Source organism: Trichomycterus rosablanca, chromosome 10 (genome assembly GCF_030014385.1).
Source record: "Trichomycterus rosablanca isolate fTriRos1 chromosome 10, fTriRos1.hap1, whole genome shotgun sequence".
Classification (NCBI taxonomy): Eukaryota; Metazoa; Chordata; class Actinopteri; order Siluriformes; family Trichomycteridae; genus Trichomycterus; species Trichomycterus rosablanca.
Genome location: NC_085997.1, coordinates 32,194,269 through 32,218,112, shown reverse-complemented (window position 1 = coordinate 32,218,112; position 23,844 = coordinate 32,194,269). Strand labels below are relative to the sequence as shown.

The window sequence follows — 23,844 nt, the reverse complement described above, 5'->3', positions numbered from 1 at the left end:
ATAATAAACAGCTCCTTTAGCCAAAAATAAAGACAAACTGGGAATTAGAAACAATAAAGTGCAAAGAAGCAGCAGCAAATTAAACAGTCAGCCAAGTCAAAGCCAAGGTCAAAAAAGCTGTGCGCTCCCAGTCAGCCACGCCTCCGCCCCGTCTCCTTCCTATTTAACAGGCCTTTGAATCTATAGAGGGCACATACTTACAAATAAAAAATAAAAGGCAAAAATTATTATAAAGAATTAATCAAATAAAGAAATGGCTCCTATAGGCAGCACAGTGACTATGTAGAGCTGTCACCGCACCAAGATCCTGTTTCCTCCCACAGTCCAAAGACGTGTAAGTTAGATGCATTGGAGATACAAAATTACTCAAGACGTGTTTGATGTTAAACTTGAACTTATGAATCATGTGTAACCTGTAACGACCTGTTCTGTCATGAATGTAACCAAAGTGTAAAACATGACATTAAAATCCTAATTAACTAATGCTTAATAAATAATTACATTGAAACAGAAGCTTCTGCTTAGAAGAATACTTGTCTTTGTGCACCGGTGTTGATTTATCATGCAGATACAGCTGCATTAATGAAAGTGTGTGGAGAATAACTACAGGACACACATGCATAATCTCAGCATTGTCAATAATAATCAATAATAATTAATATTTATTTTTATTTTAATTAAGATTTATCTTGGGATTAATAAAGTATCTATCTATCTATCTGTCTGTCTGTCTGTCTGTCTGTCTGTCTGTCTGTCTGTCTGTCTGTCTGTCTGTCTATCTATCTATCTATCTATCTATCTATCTATCTATCTATCTATCTATCTATCTATCTACGTATCTATCTATTCATCCATCCTTCCATCAAAGTGTAGGTCTGACACACTCATGAAAGTAATACTAAGAGTTACCATATCAAAATGACAGAAACACAAGCAAAGACATTAAAAAGTCAAGCACACAAAACACAAGAAGATCAGGCTTACAATTGCACATACAACTAAGGATCGAAATAAGGAACATACAAACTAATCAGAAACAAAATACAAACCAGGTAACAACAATTAATGAAGAAATCAATGTTACAGTTTTTCTCGGTCGCTTTGGTGCATTTCTCACATCACCATTAACATTTGCACAACAGTAAGTGCACTTCTCAAAACAATTAGTACAAACTGCAAAACCTAGTTGATAACCTGCAAAAGCGTGTCACTTGCTCAAAATGGATAGTTCATTCCTCAAAAGCAAGTATTCATGTCAATGAAAGTGTCAGTGTCATCAAAAAGTCCTGACACCATTGTTTATGAACAAGATAGTCAAATGGCTTTGTCATGTTTTCATTATGACAGTTCACTCTGTAAGTGTTTTCCAATGCAAAAAAGTCAGATCATGGTGACACTACCTGAAAATGCTCAAGACAGCACTATACACTATTAGCACACCCATTTGAAATCTACACTGTAACAAATTGCTGTAGTTTTTACAGTAAAATCGTACAGTAAATTACTGTTTTACGCTTTTCCATGGTTATACTGTAAAACGCAAAGCATTTTGGGTCATAATGTGCTTACAACTGCCAGCTGTATATTTAGCAGTAAAATATGAGCAAAAAACAGGCGGTTATTTTGCCTGCTGTAAAATCGCAAAATTCCAAAGATTTACTGCTGTGTCAGGAGTTTCTTGCTGCCTCTATCAGCCGTTTAGACAAGTAACGGAGAGCTTTGTAAGTATAAACACCCGTTTCTTTTTTAAAACGCACCAATAGTGTGACCAAGTTTATGCAAATACTAAACGTTTAGTACTTTTATAAAACTAGCGCTAGCAACCTGTGTTAATACAGTCACTACTTTGGGATATGTGCAAACTGCGTACCAACAAAGGTAACGTAAAAAAAAAACTATTAATAGTGACACATTTATTAAGCGAAATCGTGCAGGTTAAAGAAGGTATAAATGTTAATGCTACCGTCTGTGTTTTGAAAGACTGGCTACGCTAAATAAGTAGCTCTATACTGACTACTTATTTACTATTTTGCTCAGTTCAAACGACTGCATTCCTTTAGTTTAAATATTCGTTTTAGACTTGAAATCAGCAATATACATTTGCAAGTTGTGTGAAAACGAATGTAATGTCTCTTCCTGTCTTTACCCAGCACCTGAAAGTGCATAAAATGCACCAAATCCACCAAACCTACTGTACTGGTACCATGCATTGTTCTTCTGCTAATGGCATACTTTAAGGAGAAGTCTGATGGACTGATTTTTGAAGTTGATGTAAGTATTAATTTGATTTGCTTTTACTTAGTGAAGATATATGAGCTTAAACTCTAATTCTAAGACTGCTTGTATTTATTCCAGAATGAATCTCAAACTGTGTCAATAATTTAAGTTTATATATATATGTATATATCCTGTATTTTAGGACATGGCCACACCAGCCACTTTCTTTGCCAGACTCTCCAAGACTGATTTTTCAAGGTAGTCAACTAATGTATTATTTTGGCATAAAGGGAAACATTTTTTTAAACTGGGCTCTATTTTCTCATTGTTTTGGGTTAATATTTTTACAAAAATGATCAGTTGATTCAGTGTTTATTTAAAACTTCCATTTTGAACTGATAATAACATTATAAACCGGTCTGTGGTAAAAAGTGGTTTATTTTTATGTTTTGTAACATTCTCTAGCAGTATTGTTGATTCAACTCAACACTGAATTTATTATTTTTGTCTCTAAAAATATTAATCCAAAATTTTTTGAAAATAGGGCTCAGATCTGGTTGTTTTCCTTTAAATATTTGCTTGGTCTTATTAAAGGTATTAATATGCATAAATGTTTATTAATTTAAGGTGGATGATTAGTATTGAGGGGCAGGTGGTCATGTCTTCACACTCCAACTTTGCAGCAGGCCTGGCAGCTTTGTTTGACTCATTCTATAATTTCAACCTGGAATACCAAGATGCACTTATATACCTTATAAGGTATATAAGCATCCCAATCTCCCATATAAGTATATAAGAATACCTTATGCACTCTCGAATTCATCCAAAGGTAAATTATGGTTTTTATGCGTGGCTAAACTGTGAAATACAGCTCTCAGTATTCACAGATCAGTTAATTAATTTGAAACAAAACCTAATACATAGTACCACAGAGCAATGTTTCAATCATAATTATAAAAATTGTGTATTGCATATCACGATCATTGGTAGTAATCTAGAATGCATTTCTGTGAAACAAATCTCTGAGCAGAAACAAAAATTGTTTAGATTTTTATACCTTTTTTAAAATATTTAACTTTTTTGTAAGGCTACAAAGTATGGATGTAAGTAACTTTAAAGTAGCATTAAAAGTCTGCATTATAACATCTTTTTGTGTGATATTTCCAGGTGCTTCATGGGGATTAACCCAAACACTGGCTCCAAGAACTCTGCTGAAAAGGTTATCAGCAAAAAGTGGCAAAGTCGTGGAGAAAAAGACACTCTCAACGAATGCTAATGTTTGCAGTCTTCTAAGAAAACTAATGGATTTTGACTGGCTATCCATGTAAGTTTAATGAAAATGTTGTGACCACAGCAGAGATAGGCCTACACAAAAGTTCTCTGTTTTTCATGCTATGTTTAGGGTTTTAGAATGTAGAATGACTGTGTGTTAAGTAAGTTTGGAGTTACATTTTATATGCATTTTAAAAATGTATATGGGGCTTTACAAAAGTTGTTCAGTCCAGTGTGTGCTTATTCTATGCCAGTTTGTTTCTTATGTAAAATTATATATGTTATATATTATTTTACACACACTGTCAATTTTATCAGCTACACTTACCATATAGAAGCACTTTGTAGTTCTACAATTACTGACTGTAGTCCACCTGTTTCTCTGCATGCTTTGTTAGCTCCTTTCATGGTCAGGACTCTCCAAGGACCATCACAGAGCAGGTATTATTTGGGTGGTAGATCATTCCCAGCAGTGCAGTGACACTGACATGGTGGTGGTGTATTAGTGTGTGTTGTGCTGGTATGACTGGATCAGACACAGCGGCGCTGCTGGAGTTTTTAAACACCTCACTGTCACTGCTGGAAGACGACCAACTCAAACAGCAGCAATAGATGAGTGATCATTTCTGACTACAAGGTGGACCAACTAGGTAGGAGTGTCTAACAGAGTGGACAGTAAGTGGACACGGTATTTAAAAACTCCATCAGCGCTGCTGTATCTGATCCACTCATACCAGCACAACACACTAACACACCACCACCATGTCAGTGTCACTGCAGTGCAGAGAATGATCCACCACCTAAATAATACCTGCTCTGTGTGGGTCCTCTGGGGGTCCTGACCATTGAAGAACATGGTGAAAGTGGGCTAAAAAAGTATGCAGAGAAACAGATGGACCACAGTCAGTAACTGTAGAACTGCTCCTATATGGTAAGTGGAGCTGATAAAATGTACAGTGAGAGTAGAAACAAGGAGGTGGTTTTAATGTTATGGCTTATCAGTGTATTTACATATATTTTCTTAATGGTCTGCAGAAAAATGTCATTAATTTAACATATTGCATATATTATGATTATTAAAAATGCTTTATGAAACATAAGCTGTTGTATGGTTTGTTATTTGTAGATGTGCATAATTTATATAGTAATTTGTCAAAAACATTTCTCAAACCAGAGCTCTAATGAAGTAAGATAACAGATAGTAGCCGTAATTTTCCTGTACTATATCAGTTAATATTTTACAGTCTTTAATTGGCAACCGAGTTGCCAGGTATATACTGTAATAATAAAAAATTACAGCCAATTTTTGTATATATTTTTACAGTACTATAATGTATTTATTCTTAATGACTTGCTGTAAAAAAGTGGTAGTCAACTGTAAATAATTTACAGTAAATTACCATTCCAATAAAACAATAATTCATTGTAATTCAAATCCGTAGTAATTTACTGTAATTTTACAATACTTTATTGGCAACTTTTTTGCCAATAACTTACTGTAAAATTTACAATAAATTTTTTACAGTGTACAGTTAAGTTACACATTACTGTATTTAGTGAGGTAAATGAGTACAAGACACTCAATACGTATGTTTCACATTTTTACTGCATATGCTCTTTGCAATTCTAATTGGTTCCATCATTGTGCTAAAGCAAAGTACAAACTTATTTACAACAAACATAAGAAACACCCTTTGGTAGAGCTGTGCACAACTGTAAACAATATTGCAGTACATATTGGAACTGAATTGGAACATACAACATACTGATTTTGACAACTAGTTCAACATTTTTGTATGTAATGATTCAAGCAATGAAATGAGGACTATTAGTTTCATAGGGAATGACTATTCAGCATTCATAAGTATAGTTCATTTTGACTGACATGACATAAGCAAATGATAATGTTATAAAACAGCAGAGAATTGTATGGAAGCAATTGATGCATGTCCAAAAGCATTTGCAATTTGTTGGAAGGAATGAGAAACTGCTACTATGATGTGCACAAATGACTAAATCTTGTGGAGGCTGAACTAACAGTTATGAGAATTTCAATTCTGATCAGAGAAATGCACCAAAGCAATCGAGAAAAACTGTAATAGTCAGGGTGGAGACATAACACATGTGGAGCATGTCGCTATGGAAACAAGCATTATAATGATGCTTACTGAGGTCAGATTACTGTCTGTGTCATTTTTATTTAGGTTTCCTCTAACCTCAAAATATGCCAGTAAGTGTATTGGCTACTCATACATGGCCTGCATTTGACTAGTTTTTTGGCCAGGATGTATGGCTGCATTTTGTCCAGTGTTTTTGGAACAGGCCAGTGATCCGTGGAATTCATGACTAGGTTCAACAGTAATGATATATTGAGAGAAGTTTTGTATATTCTCATTTTGTCCATGTAGGCTTTCCTTAGATATTTGGTTCTTTTCTATTTTTTTTAAATGAAGTGCTCCTTAATTGACCCTAGGTGTGAGAAATAAAGAAGTCAACTGTTTAATCCCTTTGATGAACTGGTGCCCTATCCAGGGTAAATTTGACTTTTTTATCATAATTTTACCATTATTTTGTTCTCATTAAAAAAAATTTAATTATTCATCAGGCAAATCCATTTAATAAAGCACATGTTAAGCATATGTTATATTAATGTTATATTAATATGCTATAAATAATATTTGTAGTTCTGCTTTTAACTTATACTGCTGTGTTTTGCAGTTTTTAGCATATGTAGGATGACTCTTCACCCAGTTGTAACCTTTGTTGAAGCAGTGCTAAATGTTTAGGAACATTCATGCATCTTTCTTTTACATTGTATGATTATTACGTTTCTGCTGAATAAAAAAATTGTCATAATAAACATTATAAGTTGGATCAGCACATCACCATAAAAACAATAGTGTTCAAGTCCTAATTTTAGAGAGAAATCAATACTGAATAAGACAAAGGAAGTCAAACATCTGAAAAAAAACCATTTATTTGTTTTTTCTTACCATCCTTTCCAAAAAAGTGCATCACAGATTTTTCAGTTATTCTACTTCATGTCAATGACATGACAAACCACCACATTTACATTTTTATCTGGACAGAGAGCAGCTTGGAAGCAGATGGTTTGCAGATCGTGTAAAAAAAATCAGTGTGACTGAGGTAAGGCTTCAGGCAATGTTCTTTTCAAGCAGAAGGCTGTGGCCTGTTGTCATTTCACCTCTGATAATGGCATCAAGCTGTAAAAGTGTGGTAAAATATCTATAGTGAGAATTTAGTTTGGAAGCATTTTGTACTGCACTTTGAACATTAATAACTGAAAGAAATCATGCCTTACCATCAACTCTAAAAAACACAGGGTCTATGATTGTTTAGGCCTTGACAAGGGCAGCGAACTCTGGAAAAGAAAACAAAATGGACAATAGTAAAACAATATTTCTTTTACATGGTTTATGTTTTTTTCATTAGTCATTTAAATTGTTTTAGTGGGATATTTATAGCATGTAACATCCCTTTAACAAAAAAGCATTGTTTTGCTTTGTGACTTGTAAAAACTATATGTCTAATCACATTTTCCAGAAGTTTCTGTATCATACAAGCAAGTAGACTACTAATTATATTGCATTTGTACCCTATTATCTACAAACAAGCTACTAACATACTGGTTATGCAAGGTATTGTACAAGGGAGTTAATTAGAATTTCATAAGTACCATCAACTCCAATTTTGCCATCACCATCACTGTCACCAGCCTTAAGGAAGGCCTTGGTCTCAGCATCAGTCAGAGCTCTGGCACCAGCGGAGAAGTTCTGCAGGAACAGCCTGCGAAGTTTAAGACAGGTGAGTGAGTAAAGCATTTAAACTGAATCAGAATTTAAAAATGTAAAACAACTAATTATAAGTCTGTTTAATTTTTACTTCAGCTCATCCTCCTCAATGAAGCCACTCTTGTCCTGATCAATGACTGCAAAAGCCTTCTTGACATCATCGGCAGACTTTGAGCTCAGGCCAACCTTGGAGAAGAAGGTTTTGTAGTTGAAGGAGTCAGCAGCTGAAAAAAAACAAACGGCAATAAATAAATCTTTAAAACTTTGTGATTTGATTAGTTTAAAAAGCATGTATCTGAGTATGACCAGTTAAAACCGTCTTTAGATAATTCATGTGTTAAAAGCATTTTAGTTAGAGAAGAACACTAATTCATAACAGTATGGAAAACTTCTAAGAATTGTCATATTTACACTTGAATAACTAGGGTGTTATATTTTTAATTCTCCTTATGGGTTTAGCTTGGGTCAGGTTGTAGGGTCATTGTGATCCAGAACAACCAAAACAACTATGACTATTCATAACTAGTTCTTTCTTTCTTTCTTTCTTTCTTTCTTTCTTTCTTTCTTTCTTTCTTTCTTTCTTTCTTTCATTCTTTCTTTCTTTCTTTCTTTCTTTCTTTCTTTCTTTCTTTCTTTCTTTCTTTCTTTCTTTCTTTCTTTCTTTCTTTCTTTCTATGATTTGTTCATATTAAATAAAACTTAATTTGACAAAACACTGGCATCTCTAAATTAGAGTAGATCCAAACCTGACCAGATTTAATGAACCCATGTTGAATTTGTCCATATTGGACCAAGCAATGATGTTCCAAACTCCAAAGTTCCAAACTTTTGGGTTATTTAGTAGTACCAGTGTAAAAAGTAGCATTATATTTCTGTTTATATTTATATTTCTTTTTTTGTGCAAGAAAGGATGCAATACTGACTGTACCTTGGCAGGCCTGCAGGGCAGCAGTGATGTCAGCATCACTCAGAATACCAGCAAATGCCATTTTAGCTGTAAAAGAAGACAAAATATATGACAGAGATTAGAATATTAATAATAATAATAATATTTTTTATCTGTTTAACTAAAGTATTTACACAGACTAATAAATTAATGTGCTACTGGACCCATTTTGCAACACTGTATTAATCTGAAACACCAACCACAAACCCAGATAGCTGACATAGAGTTGCAATACTATTCACTCATAATACTAAACAATAAATCAATGCACTAAAAAGTAATTCAAAAGTGCATTCCACTTCCAATTATCCAGGTATTTTTTCTAAAGTCATCACATTCATTCCAGCAGTTTCCAGTTTAATTCCTGTAGGTACTGGCATTTCTCAACTCTTCAGGTTACTCCATAGTGTGTGAAGAAAAGCCCCGCAGAAGCAGTTGCTTTCCTGGTCCCGTCTAAACGGTTTGGGATGGAGGTAGCAGGCACTCACCTCAGGTTGTGTTAGTGGTGTTGAGGTGCACTCGGAATGATGACTCTGGCTCTGCAGTGATTGGGAGCTCAGCACCGTGAGCTTTATATATTCCCCTCTCAGCCGAAACCTGAAGCATGAGCGTAACTCACACCGCCTGCCAAGCAGTTGCCTGAAAAACCTATGCACGAGTCAGGCTGTTCTATTTATAAGTGTATAAATGAAGATGGTTAAAATGTACGTATATGTAAAAGTGTTTAATACCCCATCACGGGGCTAATTATACCCGCTGCTGATACGGAGGGACTGAGGGGAACAGTGTTGCTCAGGGCATGGCTCATTGACCTCACTTTAAGCAGGAGATTTCATCAGTATAAGCTACTGCAAACCATCTGGACTTAAAGGGAAGCTTTAAAATAATCTTTTCCTTTTTTATTTTACCTACAAACATTAGAAAAATTGGGTTTAAACTTGCTATAAAGGACTTAAGTAGCATATATAGTGTTCAACAGTTTCTCCTCTGGTGGGATCTGGCTTGTCAGGAATTAGCTGGCTAACAACTTTATGATTGTTTTTTATAGTTTTATAGTCTTTGTCTTCTTACTTGTGTATTGTGTTTAGTATTGTGTGTCATTTTCCTTTCACCTTTCCTTTTTTACTACATTTGATTTATTTTTAAATAAATCAAATTGTTTGGTTGTATTTTAGATCAGTCTGATGCTGTGCTGGGCTTCTTTTGTTGTCAAAATATCAACTAACCTGCATCAATTAACTAGTTAATAATATAAAGTACTACAGCAAAATACTTAAAAACATCTTGGTATACTGTTCAGAACACATTAGTATACAGAATTACAGTGTTAAGTTTACAGTAATTGTATTATTGTATTAAACTAAAAATAGAGGGTACTGATTTATCTACATATGCACAATTGCACATAAACTAAAAAACTAAATACTAATTTTTGCCAAACCAAAATTAAAAATAAAGACAAAGAAAAAAATGCTGTTATTTTCAAACATTTCATGACAGAAACTATGTGAGCACTCCTTCTAAACACTAAGTTCAGGTGTTTCAGCCACATCCATTGCTAACCACTGAATCAAATCAGCCTTCCACTTAGTGGTAACAGCATGACTCATGACTGGAGCATATTTTTAAGGACCAAAGTGATGTTTGTAAAGACATTGAGCAACTCCAATAGCTTGCACAGTACCCTGACCTTAACCCCATTGAAAACCGTTGGGATCAGTTGGAAAAACATTTGCAAGCCAGACCTCACAAATGCTCTTTTGAAAGAAAGTAGATGTTATTGCTTTAAAGTTGGATGGGGGTTGGCACTCCATATTGATGCCCATGATTTTAAAATAGGATGTCCCACAAGCTTGTAGTCAGGTATACATTTATTTTGACGCATGGCGCACACATGTGTGTTTAGTTAACCTGGCTGTGTTTAAATAAAGTAAAATAATTCTGTAATAATTTACCCATCATTATATATTTACCAGGCTGCATTTCAATCTAATATTTGTAATATAATTTGTGGCCAACTTGTACAGCAAGAAACTGTTGAGAATACAGTCATATTATTGGTGTGAAAACACCAACAGTCATTCACAGTGTTGTCAGTAGACTGCTTGTTGTTTTGTTGTGTTGTTTTTGCATGTTTTTTTTATATAATATTAGATTCATGTTCTAAATGGTAACTGGTTATGATTTCGGAAAGTTTCATTAATGCAGCAAAGGTATGGCAGACCATGCAATGCAAAGCAGTAAATTAGGTTTTATGTTAACTTAGAAAGTGATCTAGCGTCAGACATTGTTTTTGCACCTATATTGGATTTTTTTAATGAAAATATATGATATAGTATATATTACATATTCTTTAATTTAAATAAGTTTAAGCCAGTATTATTGGACCTGAATATATGCAATACAGTTTGTTACATTTCATAAGAAACAGGACCTTTTTTAACTATTTGTACCGATTATCTCCACTCTGCCAAAACATTATTCCTGTGTTGGCAGTATTTATGAAGGTTGTGAAATGTGATATAGGCCCAGCATCATTAACATGCTCAGACACAATCCGGAGTGAAACTCTGTTTACACGGGTCTGTCCCATTTAAGCCAAAGACATCTGATGTGTGTGGGTCAGTGTAAAAGTGAGAAAGGATATAATGACATGCATTACACAGTAGCAAGTAATGTTCATGTAAGTGTTTATGTAATGTGTTTTTTTTTTCTTTATACACTCTAGACCAGGGGTGCACAACTTCTTTTTACCAAGGGCCGATTTCACATAAACACCTAAACCAGAGGGCCACACATTTCATTTTTACAGACCTGTCCACATGAATTTGTAATACAGTTAGGGCTGGGTGACATTAAAAAAAAAAATTTGATTATTTTTTTTTAGTTTTTGTATAATGCAATTGAAAATTTTTAATTTAAAAGACTGCAGAAATGCAAAAATAGTAACAGCACCACCTAATTATCCTTTCAAGGAAATCAAACAATATAACAATAATTAACAATAATTTGAACAAAATAGAAATCTTAATTAGCTATATCCTTTATATAAAAAACTCACAAACAACTCACTTTAAATAATGTGCAGCATAAGAAAAGTGCAAAACCACAAACAGTTCTTTACAGGTTTTTTAAAAGGAACACGAGCCAGTTTACTGTTTCCACCATATAAGTGAGTCTGTATCAGTATCTACTCTGGGGGACATCGAATAAGCACTCAGCTCAGCTTTGATTTTGTCCTCTTGTGATTGGGGGGTGGATGGAGGGGGCACATTCCACGTCTAACCATATGGACTACAATTCCCATGAGCCCCTGGACTGTCACGTGACTATCACATGTCCCCGGTCAGCCAATCCTGATCGCGCTCACCGTCTCCGGAGTTTTGATTCAGTTCAGTTGTGTTCGGTTTCATGAATCTTATTTAAACTCTTCTGTTTGAGTCTCGTTGTGAAGTTTTGCCGATCTTGTTTGTGTCCTTATTTTTGAATCTAACCATTACCGTGTATGATCCTTGCTGTCTTCCGTTTGCTGCCTGTCTGTTTATCCTCTGGTTTTGGATTTTGTACACTGTTTTTGCCCTTTTGATATTAAACTGTCCCTGATTTATATTCCGCGAGCGTCTCCTCAGTTTCTGCCTCGTGACATGTTGGTATTTTAATTAAAATATAAAGTATGTAAACAATCGCGATTGTCACATTTCTAACATGTGAAAACAGCCCCGGTTCTGGACTGCTTTGCTTGGGGGGGCAGTAAAACCTAATGAGGGGGCATGTTGATAGTCATGTTTTTGAAGCCAGAAATATATTCAAGGCTTGATTTGTGCATGAATGATGACAGCCAAGCTATTGATACTGGCTTAAAGTGATGTATGAGGTAAAGAAATAAAAATGCATGTTTTCGAACTTAAACTTAAAACCCAATGATTAAAAAATACATGTTGATTATGTAAATGGCGAAAAAAGATTATCTAATTGTATTTCATTTTAATACGCCCCCTTAATTAAATTGCCATTACTAATAGAACAACTCTATTTCTTGAAAGGCTTTAATACAAATTTAAGTCAAAGCTGACAAATGTACCTACACACAGACTGAGAATATTCAAACGTGGAAATAGGAATGAGTGAGAATATTTATATTATTGGGAAATTAAAATATAAAGAAAACAAAAGAATACTAATTCTGTAAAAAAAAAGTGTTTACCAGTATACCTGCCTCTCGCTCACACTAACAGAACATATACTGCCGAACTGAACTGTTTGGGGCAGTCTGCCCAGAGCGGTAGAGAGAACAGAGTGGCGACACTCTCATAGGGAACCGTTGGAAAGGGGGCGGGACATATTTTCTGCGCAGCTTCCGGGTTGTGGAGCTCTGAATAGTTCCAAACATCCCATAGAGCCTCATTCATTTCCACTACTTATCAAACATTTTTAGCTGTATGTTGCTTTGTTTTAAAAAAATAATGAATTTAATGTCATTAATATACTTAATACTGTTATTGTTTAGCATTTGCTCAGCACTAAATGTTACATGTTTATCTTAATTAATAGGTATAACCCAATTTAGCTCAGTCAGTTAAGATTAATTAATGACACTAGAGTCTTTTCACCTAAAATTAGTTGATTAATCAAGAGTCTTGTTACAGAAATGATCATAAAACATTAGAACCACAATAAATCATTATACTTTTACTTTCATACTTAAGTACATTTGAAGGTAAATTTAGTTTAGTACTTTAGTGGAGGTAAAGAGTATTTTTACTTTTACTACTACTTTTGCTGGAGTAATATGTTACCTTGGATATCTCTACTTTAACTCAACTACATGGTTTGTGTTCCTTCTCCACCACTTACATTAGACAAAATGAACTAGTGCATATTCATAATGAATTCATTAATGTATTACATGTAGGAATCAATGATTAATCACTCATGAAATAAGAGATGAATGAAGCTTTTTCATGTACCTGCACTATAATGTTAAAGGTACGGTAGTGTGTTTATCAATCTGTTCATTCAGTGCAGGTAAACCTTATGAATCCAGCACATGACTTAGTGTTTAGCCAAAATGATTATTATTATGAATCCTCAGGAAAGTGAAGGGAGATTAGTTTATGCAAAAAACAAAACATAAAAAACTCTTTAATCCCTGTACTGTATATTGTCTCTACTACTTGATGATATGGCATTATGTAATGTATGCTAATATAATGTACTGTGTGTTAACAAGAACGACCTATTAACAAGTCATTATAAACATCAATCTTCCACTTCATATACCAAATTGACATTAAAGCAGATGCAGTAAATGTAAACGCAGTTGAAAATCCCCAGAAATTGTACAAATGTTTATTATTTAGCGTTTAATATTTAATTCACTGCTGCCTGTCCCATATGAGAACATGACAGCGCCGGGTTTGTTTGGAACTATTGGAGGGTTACATGAACCACGTGACCGCGTGGCGGCGAGATCAAGGAGTGTCGCAACTCTCTCTATCTACGGCTCTGAGTCTGCCGATTTTTATATGACTCAAAGAGCCAATCAGGAATAAGCAAGGAAATATCTTCACACTGTAAAACAAAATGCATTTTTGTGATTGGTTCAGAGATAATTTTAAAAATAGCCGTTGCTTGCATTGTGCTTGGGGGGGGCAAAGACACAATTTGGGGGGGCAATGCCCCTTAACGTTCATTCGAATTAATCGTGAAAATCGCCCAGCACTAAATACAGTTACATAAAATCAGGTAGTTAGAAGAAATGTGTTGGTCAGTGGGAGATACTGCAGCATCTTTCTGACACCAACTGATTAATGTGGTCGCAAGCACAGCAGACATGAGAAAATACCTGTATGTCCATTCAGGGTTAAATTTCATATGCTCGAGATCCACTTTTCTTTTTTTACTCGTACTTGGTTTGGACAAACACATGGTACCGCTGAGGTAACTTGTATTTACATCATTTACTTTTCAGTCGCAAGTTCATGGAATTACCCGGTGAATTTAAAGTGACAGCATCATTTATTTAAAAATACATCAGCACTTCATTTGCCGGGCCGGATCGAGAGTTTTGCCGGGCCGGATCTGGCCCGCAGGCCGTGTGTTGTGCACCACTGCTCTAGACATTACTAACACAAGGGATTTCACACACAGGCATTCCGATTTCAAACATTACTCTGGACACTTACATACTTTTATGTACGTTGTGTATGGCACGTTTTTTTCCACAAATGTCCGTCTTGTGATTTACAGTTGGGATTAAAGGACTGTTTTCTAAATAACTGTATGACATGTCCACACTTAATGCTTTTTGCCTATGGAAATACAACATATTTCACCAAAAAGCCTGATCTCCTTTATCAGTTCACATTAATAAGACAACTTACTTTCAATTACAAGAGTATTACAATTCAGAATCTGAATATCTTCATGTTTAACCATTACTGTATCTTTTCACTTAAAATGCCGACTTTGCTAACTAAGTTGCTAACTCTTGATAACAACCTGAAATTTAAAAATGAACTCAATACTGTTTGTATCACTGGGTAATGTGCTTCTAAAAAAAACTAAATTCATCCCAGCCCTTTCTTTGAACTTAAATGATGACAGTGATTTTGATCAATTTAAGAATTAAAATCATACCAGACATTCTCAGCAATGATAAAAGGAAAACTCTGTCTTATTTAAAATATTTAATTCAAAACTTAAAAACATGAGTATATTGTTTAAGCCACCTTCTAACATATATCAGTAAATAGACTTTTGGGTTGGTCTCAATTTTACCCAGGTTTTTTGGGAGCACTTAGTCCATACCCATTTTAAACATATATGGCACTGAAATGAACATCATTAATTTACTTGACCAGATTGCAAGGCTGTGCTGCTAACAAAATCAATCCCTATAACATAATAATACAACAGGTTACAGTGGATATGCTGTCATCTGGCTACCTACTATGTAAGAGTTTTGTCAGACATACCACTCAGAATTTAATCTGGGAAATTTATGCAGATAATTTATAAAAGCAATTTTTAGTATATCACCTTGGATATGGTTGATTAATAAACATCACTCTCAGTTGCAGCCACTGACATCTGCAGTTCAGTCTGTGTGTCAGTTGGTGTCAGTGGGCTTAACACTTTCCTAATGGAGTTGAGAAACGCTGCAGGTGGCAGTATTGTTACATGCTTTTTGAAAAATGTTTTAAATCTATTTCAAATACAAAAATAAAAAATCTCAAGAAATAAATACCTAATATTAATAATATTAGAATAATAATAGTAAAAAATAAAATAGTGAGTTTTGCTCATTTTACATCTTAAAACAGAAATGTCTGAGATAAATGTATTCCAGGTAAGATCTTCTTCATAGTAACATTTTTATTATGGAAAAAATACACTAAGAAAAATGTTTACAAGAGTTTTCAGTAGGACCTACAGGGTATAGCAACACCAGCTGCATGTATGTATTACATATATGCAGTGTTAGTGATCTGTCATGGATAAATATAGACACATGTAAGTGATTCCGGCACAGCAAACTAGGATAGGGTTTGTGGAGGAGCCTGACACAAGTTCAGCATGTTGAACTCTCTTTGGATCCTAGTGCTGAAACGTCAGATCCACTCTGGGTGAGCAAAGCTTTAAACCCACTGCCAACAAGTGTCTGAACCTCTGATCTCTGGCTGTTGCATAATTAAATTGTTATCCTGTTTAATAATACCATTAATTTTACTGTGTTTATGCTGGTTTCTCATGCATATAAAATGCTTTTATTAAAATGAACTGTTTTAACAAATTGTTTCATTGTGTTTTCATTATGTTTTGAAGTGAAATGGCTTATAGACACTTACTGAAGTTGCACAAAGCATTGGTGCTATGTTTATTTAGGCCTCTACTGTGCTGACACTGTAGACATGATCATTTAACTCAGATGGGTAGTGGAAGGTTCACAAGGGAAGCAAACTCTGGAATAAAAAAACCTCTATGATTTCATTTTTTTTGTCCTGTAGACTTTCTCTACTATACTCATGGATATTGCAAAGAAATAAGTTATTTATCATTGAGAAATAGTTGAAAAACAGTTGTTGAGAAACTGTAGGCAAGGTATGGTTCATCAATGTGTGGTTCATCCAAGCTAGCCTTACAATTACAATGAGTGTAAATTTTTAATCAAATTTAATTGTTACATTCCTACATTTTAATGTTTTGATTTGCAATTTATATGTACGTTGTAAGACAGCTTTAATTTAAATGTAATATATTTTGTGATTTTTCAAAGGCTGTAGATGGCAGCATTGTTACTACCCGTACCAGTGATTCACAGATTAGAAGTTACAGTTACAAGGTCTTTATGGAGGTAAATATACTTGTGTCTTATATCTCTAGGTACAATGTCATTATCAAACAGAGACATGTAGTTGTTTCTCTCACACACAGAAACACTGGTATTAACCTATAAAACAAGTTCAGAATTAAAGATTAATATTACTGAACATTGAGGTAGATTTACCTCAGATTCTGAGGTAATTTAATTTGGGCTCACATTGATTAGCTGTTATTGATGAAACTTGCAGTTAGCATTAAGTAGTTTTAAGGTGCTATGTAGTTAGCATTAGCTAGGTTGTTACTGAGGTAATTTTGTAAGCATTTTGTATTAAGGTTAATTTAAGTAGCATTTGGTAAACAGAGGCATTTTTTGTTAAAAACCACTAGCTAATGATTGTTTATAATTATCTTTTGTAGTACTGAGGTAAATTTTGTCAGCATCTGGTAGCTAATGACAGATGTAATTTTTTTATTTAGCATTTGATAGCCCTTATTATTGAGGTGAACTATTGTTAGCAGTTGATTGATAGTGGTGAAAGTATTTTTTGATAGCTTTAGGAGGCTAGAGACCAAATGTACTGTACTATGTTGTTAGCATTTGGTAGCTAATGACAGACCATTTTTTATTATTTAAGAGCTAGTGGCAAAAAGTTTTTTTTTTTACATTAATGATATACTGTATATCTAAAACAAATAAATACCTAAAATACTGGAGCACATTAATAATGTTGCTATTAACTGATGAGTCAAAAGTCAAACTTTTTGGAAGACATACTGTAAATTACAGCTGGCTTAGAGTTAAGGATGCAACTTTACCACTTTCTTTTTACCAGTAACCGACAAGTATATAGCGTTCCATCAAAATATAGGAAACATCATAAAGGTTCATATAAACACGTCTTTATACTAGAGCGGCTCGGTGGGTAGCATGGCCAGGTCCTTTCTGTGTGGAGTTTGCAAGTTCTCCCTGTGTCTGCGTGGGAGCTCTGGTTTTCTCCCACAGTCCAAAGACACGCAGTCAGGTTAATAAGAGATACAAAAAATTCCCTAAGTGTGTGTGTGTACGTCTGCCCTGGGACTGGCAACCTGTTCGGGGTGTTTCCTACCTTTTGCCCAGTGAATTGTACCCACGCGGTGGTAAAACAGATAATGAATGAAGTATTTATACTTTATTAATTAAAAAAAAAAAGTTCAAATACATGTTGTTTCAAGTTTTGCTATCTGGGTGATATTACATTAATTTCTAAAGACTAGACTACCTATTTAAACCTTGATTTACAAATGTAAAAATGTTGTGGATGCATGTATTTCCAAGTAAGATTTTAAAATAATCATGCCTGTAGGTTCTTCTTATGTAAAAACTCTTTACAAGGACTTTTTAGTAGGACTGACTGAGTATAGCAACACCAGCTGCATGTATGTATTACATATATGCAGTGTTAGTGATCTGTCGTTGATAATTATAGATGTGTAAGTGATTCCTGCACAGCACTGCAGCTTAGGGTTCGTGGAGGAGCCTGACAGGTTAAGGAAGGCTGTTGTGGTGCTAGAACGTCTAACCCACCTTGAGCAAGCTTTAAACCCACTGACTGCCAAGAAGTGTGTGGACCTCTGATCCCTGGCTGTGACATAATAGTTATCCTGTTTATTTATTCATTTTCATGTTTTACCACTGATTTATCCTGCTCATGCATCTCTCCAATGGCAAGTGAGGCCTGCAGTACTTTAGATGTTTGTCTGGCTTTTTGTGAGCGGTAATGCAGTCTTTACATTTTGGTAGGCTGGCCACTCCTGAGGAGGTTTTCAGTTTGTGGATAATGGCTCTCACTGTAGATTGCTGGAGTCCCAGAGACTTAGCAATGGCTTTGTAACTCTTTTCAGACTGGTAGATTTAAATGACCTTGTTTTGCATCTGTAGCTGAATTACTTTAGTACTTTAGGCTTTATGTGCTGCTTTTTGTGACCTTCTAGTCTTCTTCATATTGCCAAACAGGTTCTATTTAAGTGATGATTAGATTCGACAGGTCTGGCAGTAATCATGCCTCGGTAATATGTTTGATAAAATTGTGTAGGTTGGAAAAACAACAAAACACAGTTGTACAACAAATGCAAATATATTTCAGTGTTAGAAATGCAAAAGGCATTTGAATTTGCACAAATTAGGCTTTTTACATTGTTATATATGTCCATGACAATACATACAGAGTGCTGAATGGTCATAAATACATTTATGAAAAATAAATAAATAAAAGTAAAGAGCTAAAAAGGTCCACAAGTGCTTAGGCCTTCACCATTGCAGCAAACTCTAGAATAAAAAAAAAACAACAGAAACATAAAATTAATAAATCATTCTGAGGGTCTGGGACATTGCATATATTATATAAATATTATTATTTCTGCCTTAACTTAGATTTGTACTGGATCAGTTTTCTAATGGCTGAATTTTATAAACTTTAAACTTCATTTGAATTAAACATTCAAGTCTTATCAAAGCTTTGTTGTTGTTAAATGTTAGCTTTAGGCATTCTGTCTCTGCATTTCTCTGACTTTATCCACGACAATAAGAGGGTTTGGGCAACAATCAAAATTTCAAAAAACACCACAGTTGAAATGCTAGAATATTATGAAACATTGGGTACGTTTTTGCAGGATTTACTGTATGATTAATCTAATAATTCAATACCTTCAACTCCGATTTTGCCATCACCATCACTGTCACCAGCTGAAAGGAAGGCCTTGGTCTCAGCATCAGTCAGAGCTCTGGCACCAGCAGAGAAGTTCTGCAGGAACAGCCTGGGGAGGCAGAAACAGTGAACATTACTACATATGTATTTATTTGCACAGAAAAGAGAAAACCAAATTATTTTGCTCCTTACTTCAACTCATCCTCCTCAATGAAGCCGCTCTTGTCCTGATCGATAACAAAGAAGGCCTTCTTAACATCATCACTGGATTTTGAGCTCAGGCCGACCTTGGCAAAGAATTTCTTGGAGTTGAAGCTGTCAGGAGCTAGAACATATAAGACATGCCAGTTGCTAGTTTTACATATTTTTGCCACTTGGACAATTTTTTTCCCCACTTTAATAGTGTGTTTATCATCATTTAAATTGGGGTGGCACGGTGGCTAAGTGGGTAGCACTGTCGCCTCACAGCAAGAAGGTCTTGGGTTTGATTCCCAGGTGGGGCGGTCCGAGTGCTTTCTGTGTGGAGCTTGCATGTTCTCCCCTTGTCTGCGTGGGTTTCCTCCGGGTGCTCCGGTTTCCTCCCACAGTCCGAAGACATGCAAGTGAGGTGAACTGGAGACACTAAATTGTCCATGACTGTGTTTAAGCTTGTAAACTGATGAACCTTGTGTAATGAGTAACTACCGTTTCTGTCATAAATGTAACCAAAGTGTAAAACATGACGTTAAAATCCTAATAAACAAACAAACAGTATTTAAAAGATATCTTAAACAATCCGTAAAGTGTTACCAGAGCATTCGCTGATGGCGGCAGCAACATCCTCATTCTTCAGAATTCCAGCAAAGGCCATTTTTAAGTTTCTGCAAACAGTCATGATACAGAAAGTTGATTTAAAGCTTAAAATTAAATTTTATTTAATTTTTAAGCATACTAAATTGGGCTAAGCAAATAATCAGAATTAAGCACATAGAAAACTGTATTCTTTATAATAACATATTCTGTATAATATCACAGTAGATTGTATCCCTAAAATACCACAATGTGTTATAGCATACAAAAGTCTATCACAACCTCTCACCAGAAGCGAATGTAACCCTAGCAGTTGCTAATGCAGCAAACCCTGACTACACCAGTTAACAAAATCCCTTGTGTTACAAAAATAAATTATGGTGATGAATATTTAAAGTAACTCAATTAAATCTTAAAGCTGTCACTTCTAACTTTATATTTCAGAGTTAAAATACAAATAAGGAGATGCTTATAGGCTATAAAGATCATCCTTCAGCGAATAAATAGTCCTTGGTAAGTTGATGGCTTATTATTTAAAAAAAAGGCAGTGTTATCCTTTGGTTTAGGTCCATTTGCATATATCGACAAGTTTTCTTCCTCTCTTCATTAAGATTATTCCAGGTAGTTCAGTGGAGAAATGAGTGAAGTATTCAGGCCTTTCTGTAGATTCACTCACCTTTAAGTTGCTGCTGCTGCTGCTGCTGCACTAACGGATGTGGCAAACGACTTTGAGCAAGTAAGTCTTCCTCCCTGCATTTATACCCCTGTCTAACACGCAGTAACGGACACCATATGCTTAGGCTTGCTATAGTTTAGAAAAAAATGTGTCCACTAGTCACATTGTTGGTAGTTATAGGCTTTCAAAAGAGGTCATGCTTTAAGCTCTTATGTGAAACATGACACTTTATCCTGAGTGGCTGTGAGAGCAAAGAAGTGTAGGTGTAAAAGTGTCAATGTGATGAGATTCTTCTTAATTCTTCTAATGGTTTATTTCATATAGACATTTTGTTTAATAATGACATTGTTTAATAATGTGTGTTTTATATTGTGTGTAGGGACATTAAAGACCTTAAGGAGACATTGTATAAATAATTACATTAATAATAATAATAATCATAATAATCATAATTATAATAATCTTATACATAAATAAATAAAACAAAATAATGCAAGTCTCTTTAACGTTTTGTTTACCACTATTATCATATTAATGGAGTTTTAAATGGATTTCATAATGAACTTATATAGTCATTATAAAAATAGTAATATCTTTTGCCTAAATAGCTTAGATCCTTAACTGAGACGAAATATTTAATGTCCCGCAGTTGATAATAGGACAAGAATGACTTTTTTACAGCAGTTAAAAGAGTTAAAAGTTAAAAGGTTACATACACTTGTAAGAGTCATATGTGATTGACTTAGAGGCTGCCATGCATGAAATATATCCTGCTCCAAAATATGTACCTTAAGGCTTAGCCCTAAAAGACCTCTGGGAATAATGTAGGTGTGTATTTAACACTGACATTTAAAAAGTGTGTGGTTGTCTATGATAGACCGTAATTTATTGATACATGTAAATTAAGATCTAGAGAAAAAAAATGTTATATAAATTCATCTGATAAGCATAAAAGATCTAAAAAGCTTAAGTAACATTAACTAAGCATCAGTTGTCCATGTCCTGCAATTAAGGTATACTTTACTAAAAATACCAGGCATTTTATCTTTGTATATTTTTGGTCAGATTGCAGTTCGAGGTCAGAAATGTATCTGTCTCTGAGGCTGCATGAGACATAAGAGTAGAGAGAAATTCATTATTGCTGGGTAATCACTTCTGTCCCTAAGCTGTTTTCAAGGCCATGCTCACATGCCCTATCACAAGGTCACAGACTGAACTGCACACTGCATACAGACAAATGCAAGCACGATTAAACATCAATGACTCAAAAAGATTTAATTAAACTTTTTATTTTAATATATATTTTAAATCCAAAACCACAGACACTGGTAAAATGAACAGCACTGGGTAGGATTGTAATACATGCTACACTTTGGAACCTAAATGTATTTTTTTTATTAAAACCATGTAAAATTTCTCATTCCACAGAAGAGTCAGCAGGGTTTTTTCCCAGTGTTGTCCATCAGCCAGGCTCAAGAATCATTCACAAGAGCTGAGAATTCTAGAGGAATTTCAGAAGCAAATATTAATTCCAATACAGATTAAAAGTATTAGTAAAGTGTGGTAAGGTCATTTTTATTTAATCCTACCTTCCCAACCAATTTTTCCATCCCCATCCATATCTCCGGCCACAAGAAAGGCCTTTGTCTCAGCTGCGGTGAGGGATCGAGCCCCTTTTGAGAAGTTCTGCAAAAACAGTCTGGAAAGAAAGCAGAAAGTGAAATATGTATTTATATGTTCAGATTTATTCATAAAGCTGGATGCTAAAATTTAGATAATGGTAAAAGATCAAAGGTAAACTATGTAATTTTATTATACTGATAAGGTGTTTATGCATTAATATTGCAGTAGTTGTAGATAATCATAAAGTCACACAACTGTAGCTCATTCTGCTCAATAAATCCACTCTTGTCTTGATCCAGCATTTTAAAAACCTTCTCTATCTCAGATGGAGACTTCTTTGATAAACCGAGGGTTGCAAAAAAAGTCTTTGGGCTAAAAGAATCTTTGACTGAAAAATACCCAAAACAACACAAAACAAAACAGTAAATAACCACAGTAAATATATATTAACTACATTCTTGCAATATAGGATATTATGAATATCAGTGTTAATTAAATAATTAAAATATGTTATACCTAGGACGATAATTAATTCAAGACTCAAACAAGCAATACAAAAAGTCACAAATGTGCTTTCCTTACCTTTGCAACCATTAATGGCCAAAGAAATGTCAGATGCAGCAAGAAAGTCTGTTAAAGCCATCTTTAATAAAGTGACGAGGGTTTCTGAAGCTCTTGTGTGTACTGTATATAACTTTTATAATGGCAAGAGGAAAGACTGGGCATAGAAACGTAGCTGTATGTCAAAACCCATCGGTGCCTTTGTGTCAGATGCACCTGTATTCTTTACACCACATGACCTGTAACAGGGATTAACATGATGGCAATTTCCATAGTGATTAAACCCCCTTCACGAGGAAAGACCAAAATGCTTGGTTTAAATGTATAAATCAATCAACTGCGCACCAGCCTACAAGAAATATGTACTTGAAGGGTGGTGGTAAGGGTCAATATCAAACAATAAAGCATTATAGCTTAATATTTAAAGAATTGAGGTATAAATGGAACTTATAAAGCAAATGCTCATAGTAAAAGAATGGAGAAGCCCAAAGATCTTTTAGAAAAAAACATTTCCAGATTACACACAGAGTATTTTGACCATAGCACTAATATAAATCCACCATATGGAACATACTCATAAAAAAGTGCAATCATATAATCATAATTGCAACTCACTCAGTCTCTGATTTCCTGACCAATGATGTGTGACCTGGCAGTATAACTAGTATAATATAATTAATTGGCAAATTATAATATAATTTTTGGCATCTTATACCTTTAACTATTTTAGCTTTAAAAAGTGTAGTTTTGTATCATGGTGAAAATGTAGCCCATTTTACTGGGTTTGGTTTGTAATAAAACAGCTTTTTGTCCACTTGAGCTTTGTTTGCACAACAGCTGACAATCTATTATGATGGCCATGTACATCTGAGGCACTTATTCAAGCCCATGGCTGTATGTTTATAGATGAGCTTTAGATTATCAGATATTTTTCCATAT

General features: G+C 34.6%; 3 protein-coding genes across 3 annotated transcripts in view; all 3 read right to left on the bottom strand.

Moving 5' to 3' along the window:
- Positions 1-6,448: 6,448 nt before the first annotated feature.
- Positions 6,449-8,840, bottom strand: pvalb3 (parvalbumin 3). The gene is made up of 6 exons (XM_063003170.1): positions 8,736-8,840; positions 8,230-8,295; positions 7,393-7,525; positions 7,187-7,296; positions 6,812-6,871; positions 6,449-6,713 (listed from the first exon to the last, which is right to left on the bottom strand). The coding sequence occupies exons 2-5, from the start codon at positions 8,288-8,290 to the stop codon at positions 6,846-6,848; spliced, it is 330 nt and encodes a 109-aa protein (XP_062859240.1). The 5' UTR covers positions 8,291-8,295; positions 8,736-8,840; the 3' UTR covers positions 6,449-6,713; positions 6,812-6,845.
- Positions 8,841-18,696: 9,856 nt separating this feature from the next.
- Positions 18,697-20,797, bottom strand: LOC134321427 (parvalbumin-2). Its single transcript, XM_063003181.1, has 5 exons — positions 20,722-20,797; positions 20,046-20,116; positions 19,449-19,581; positions 19,256-19,365; positions 18,697-18,877 (listed from the first exon to the last, which is right to left on the bottom strand). Exons 2-5 carry the CDS (start codon positions 20,104-20,106, stop codon positions 18,852-18,854), a joined length of 330 nt encoding a protein of 109 aa, XP_062859251.1. The 5' UTR covers positions 20,107-20,116; positions 20,722-20,797; the 3' UTR covers positions 18,697-18,851.
- A 1,197-nt stretch (positions 20,798-21,994) lies between these two features.
- Positions 21,995-23,844, bottom strand: part of tecpr1a (tectonin beta-propeller repeat containing 1a) — a 55,248-nt gene continuing 53,398 nt past the window's right edge. The window contains exons 25-26 of the transcript XR_010013848.1: positions 22,311-22,420; positions 21,995-22,222 (exon numbers count right to left, since the gene is read on the bottom strand). The gene's annotated coding sequence lies outside the window, so the exon portion shown is untranslated. The remainder of the gene's footprint in view (positions 22,223-22,310; positions 22,421-23,844) is intronic.

What these genes read in the sequence shown, in the direction of transcription:
- pvalb3 (XM_063003170.1), bottom strand. Translation starts at nt 8,290, where the DNA reads ATGGCATTTGCTGGTATTCTGAGTGATGCTGACATCACTGCTGCCCTG. An exon ending in TGCCCTGCAGGCCTGCCAAG is followed by an intron (nt 7,526 to 8,229) that starts GTACAGTCAGTA and finishes GTTTTTTTTCAG; the next exon opens with CTGCTGACTCCTTCAACTAC. An exon ending in ATTGAGGAGGATGAGCTGAA is followed by an intron (nt 7,297 to 7,392) that starts GTAAAAATTAAA and finishes TAAACTTCGCAG; the next exon opens with GCTGTTCCTGCAGAACTTCT.
- LOC134321427 (XM_063003181.1), bottom strand. Translation starts at nt 20,106, where the DNA reads ATGGCCTTTGCTGGAATTCTGAAGAATGAGGATGTTGCTGCCGCCATC. An exon ending in ATTGAGGAGGATGAGTTGAA is followed by an intron (nt 19,366 to 19,448) that starts GTAAGGAGCAAA and finishes CTGCCTCCCCAG; the next exon opens with GCTGTTCCTGCAGAACTTCT. An exon ending in TGGCAAAATCGGAGTTGAAG is followed by an intron (nt 18,878 to 19,255) that starts GTATTGAATTAT and finishes TTTTTATTCTAG; the next exon opens with AGTTTGCTGCAATGGTGAAG.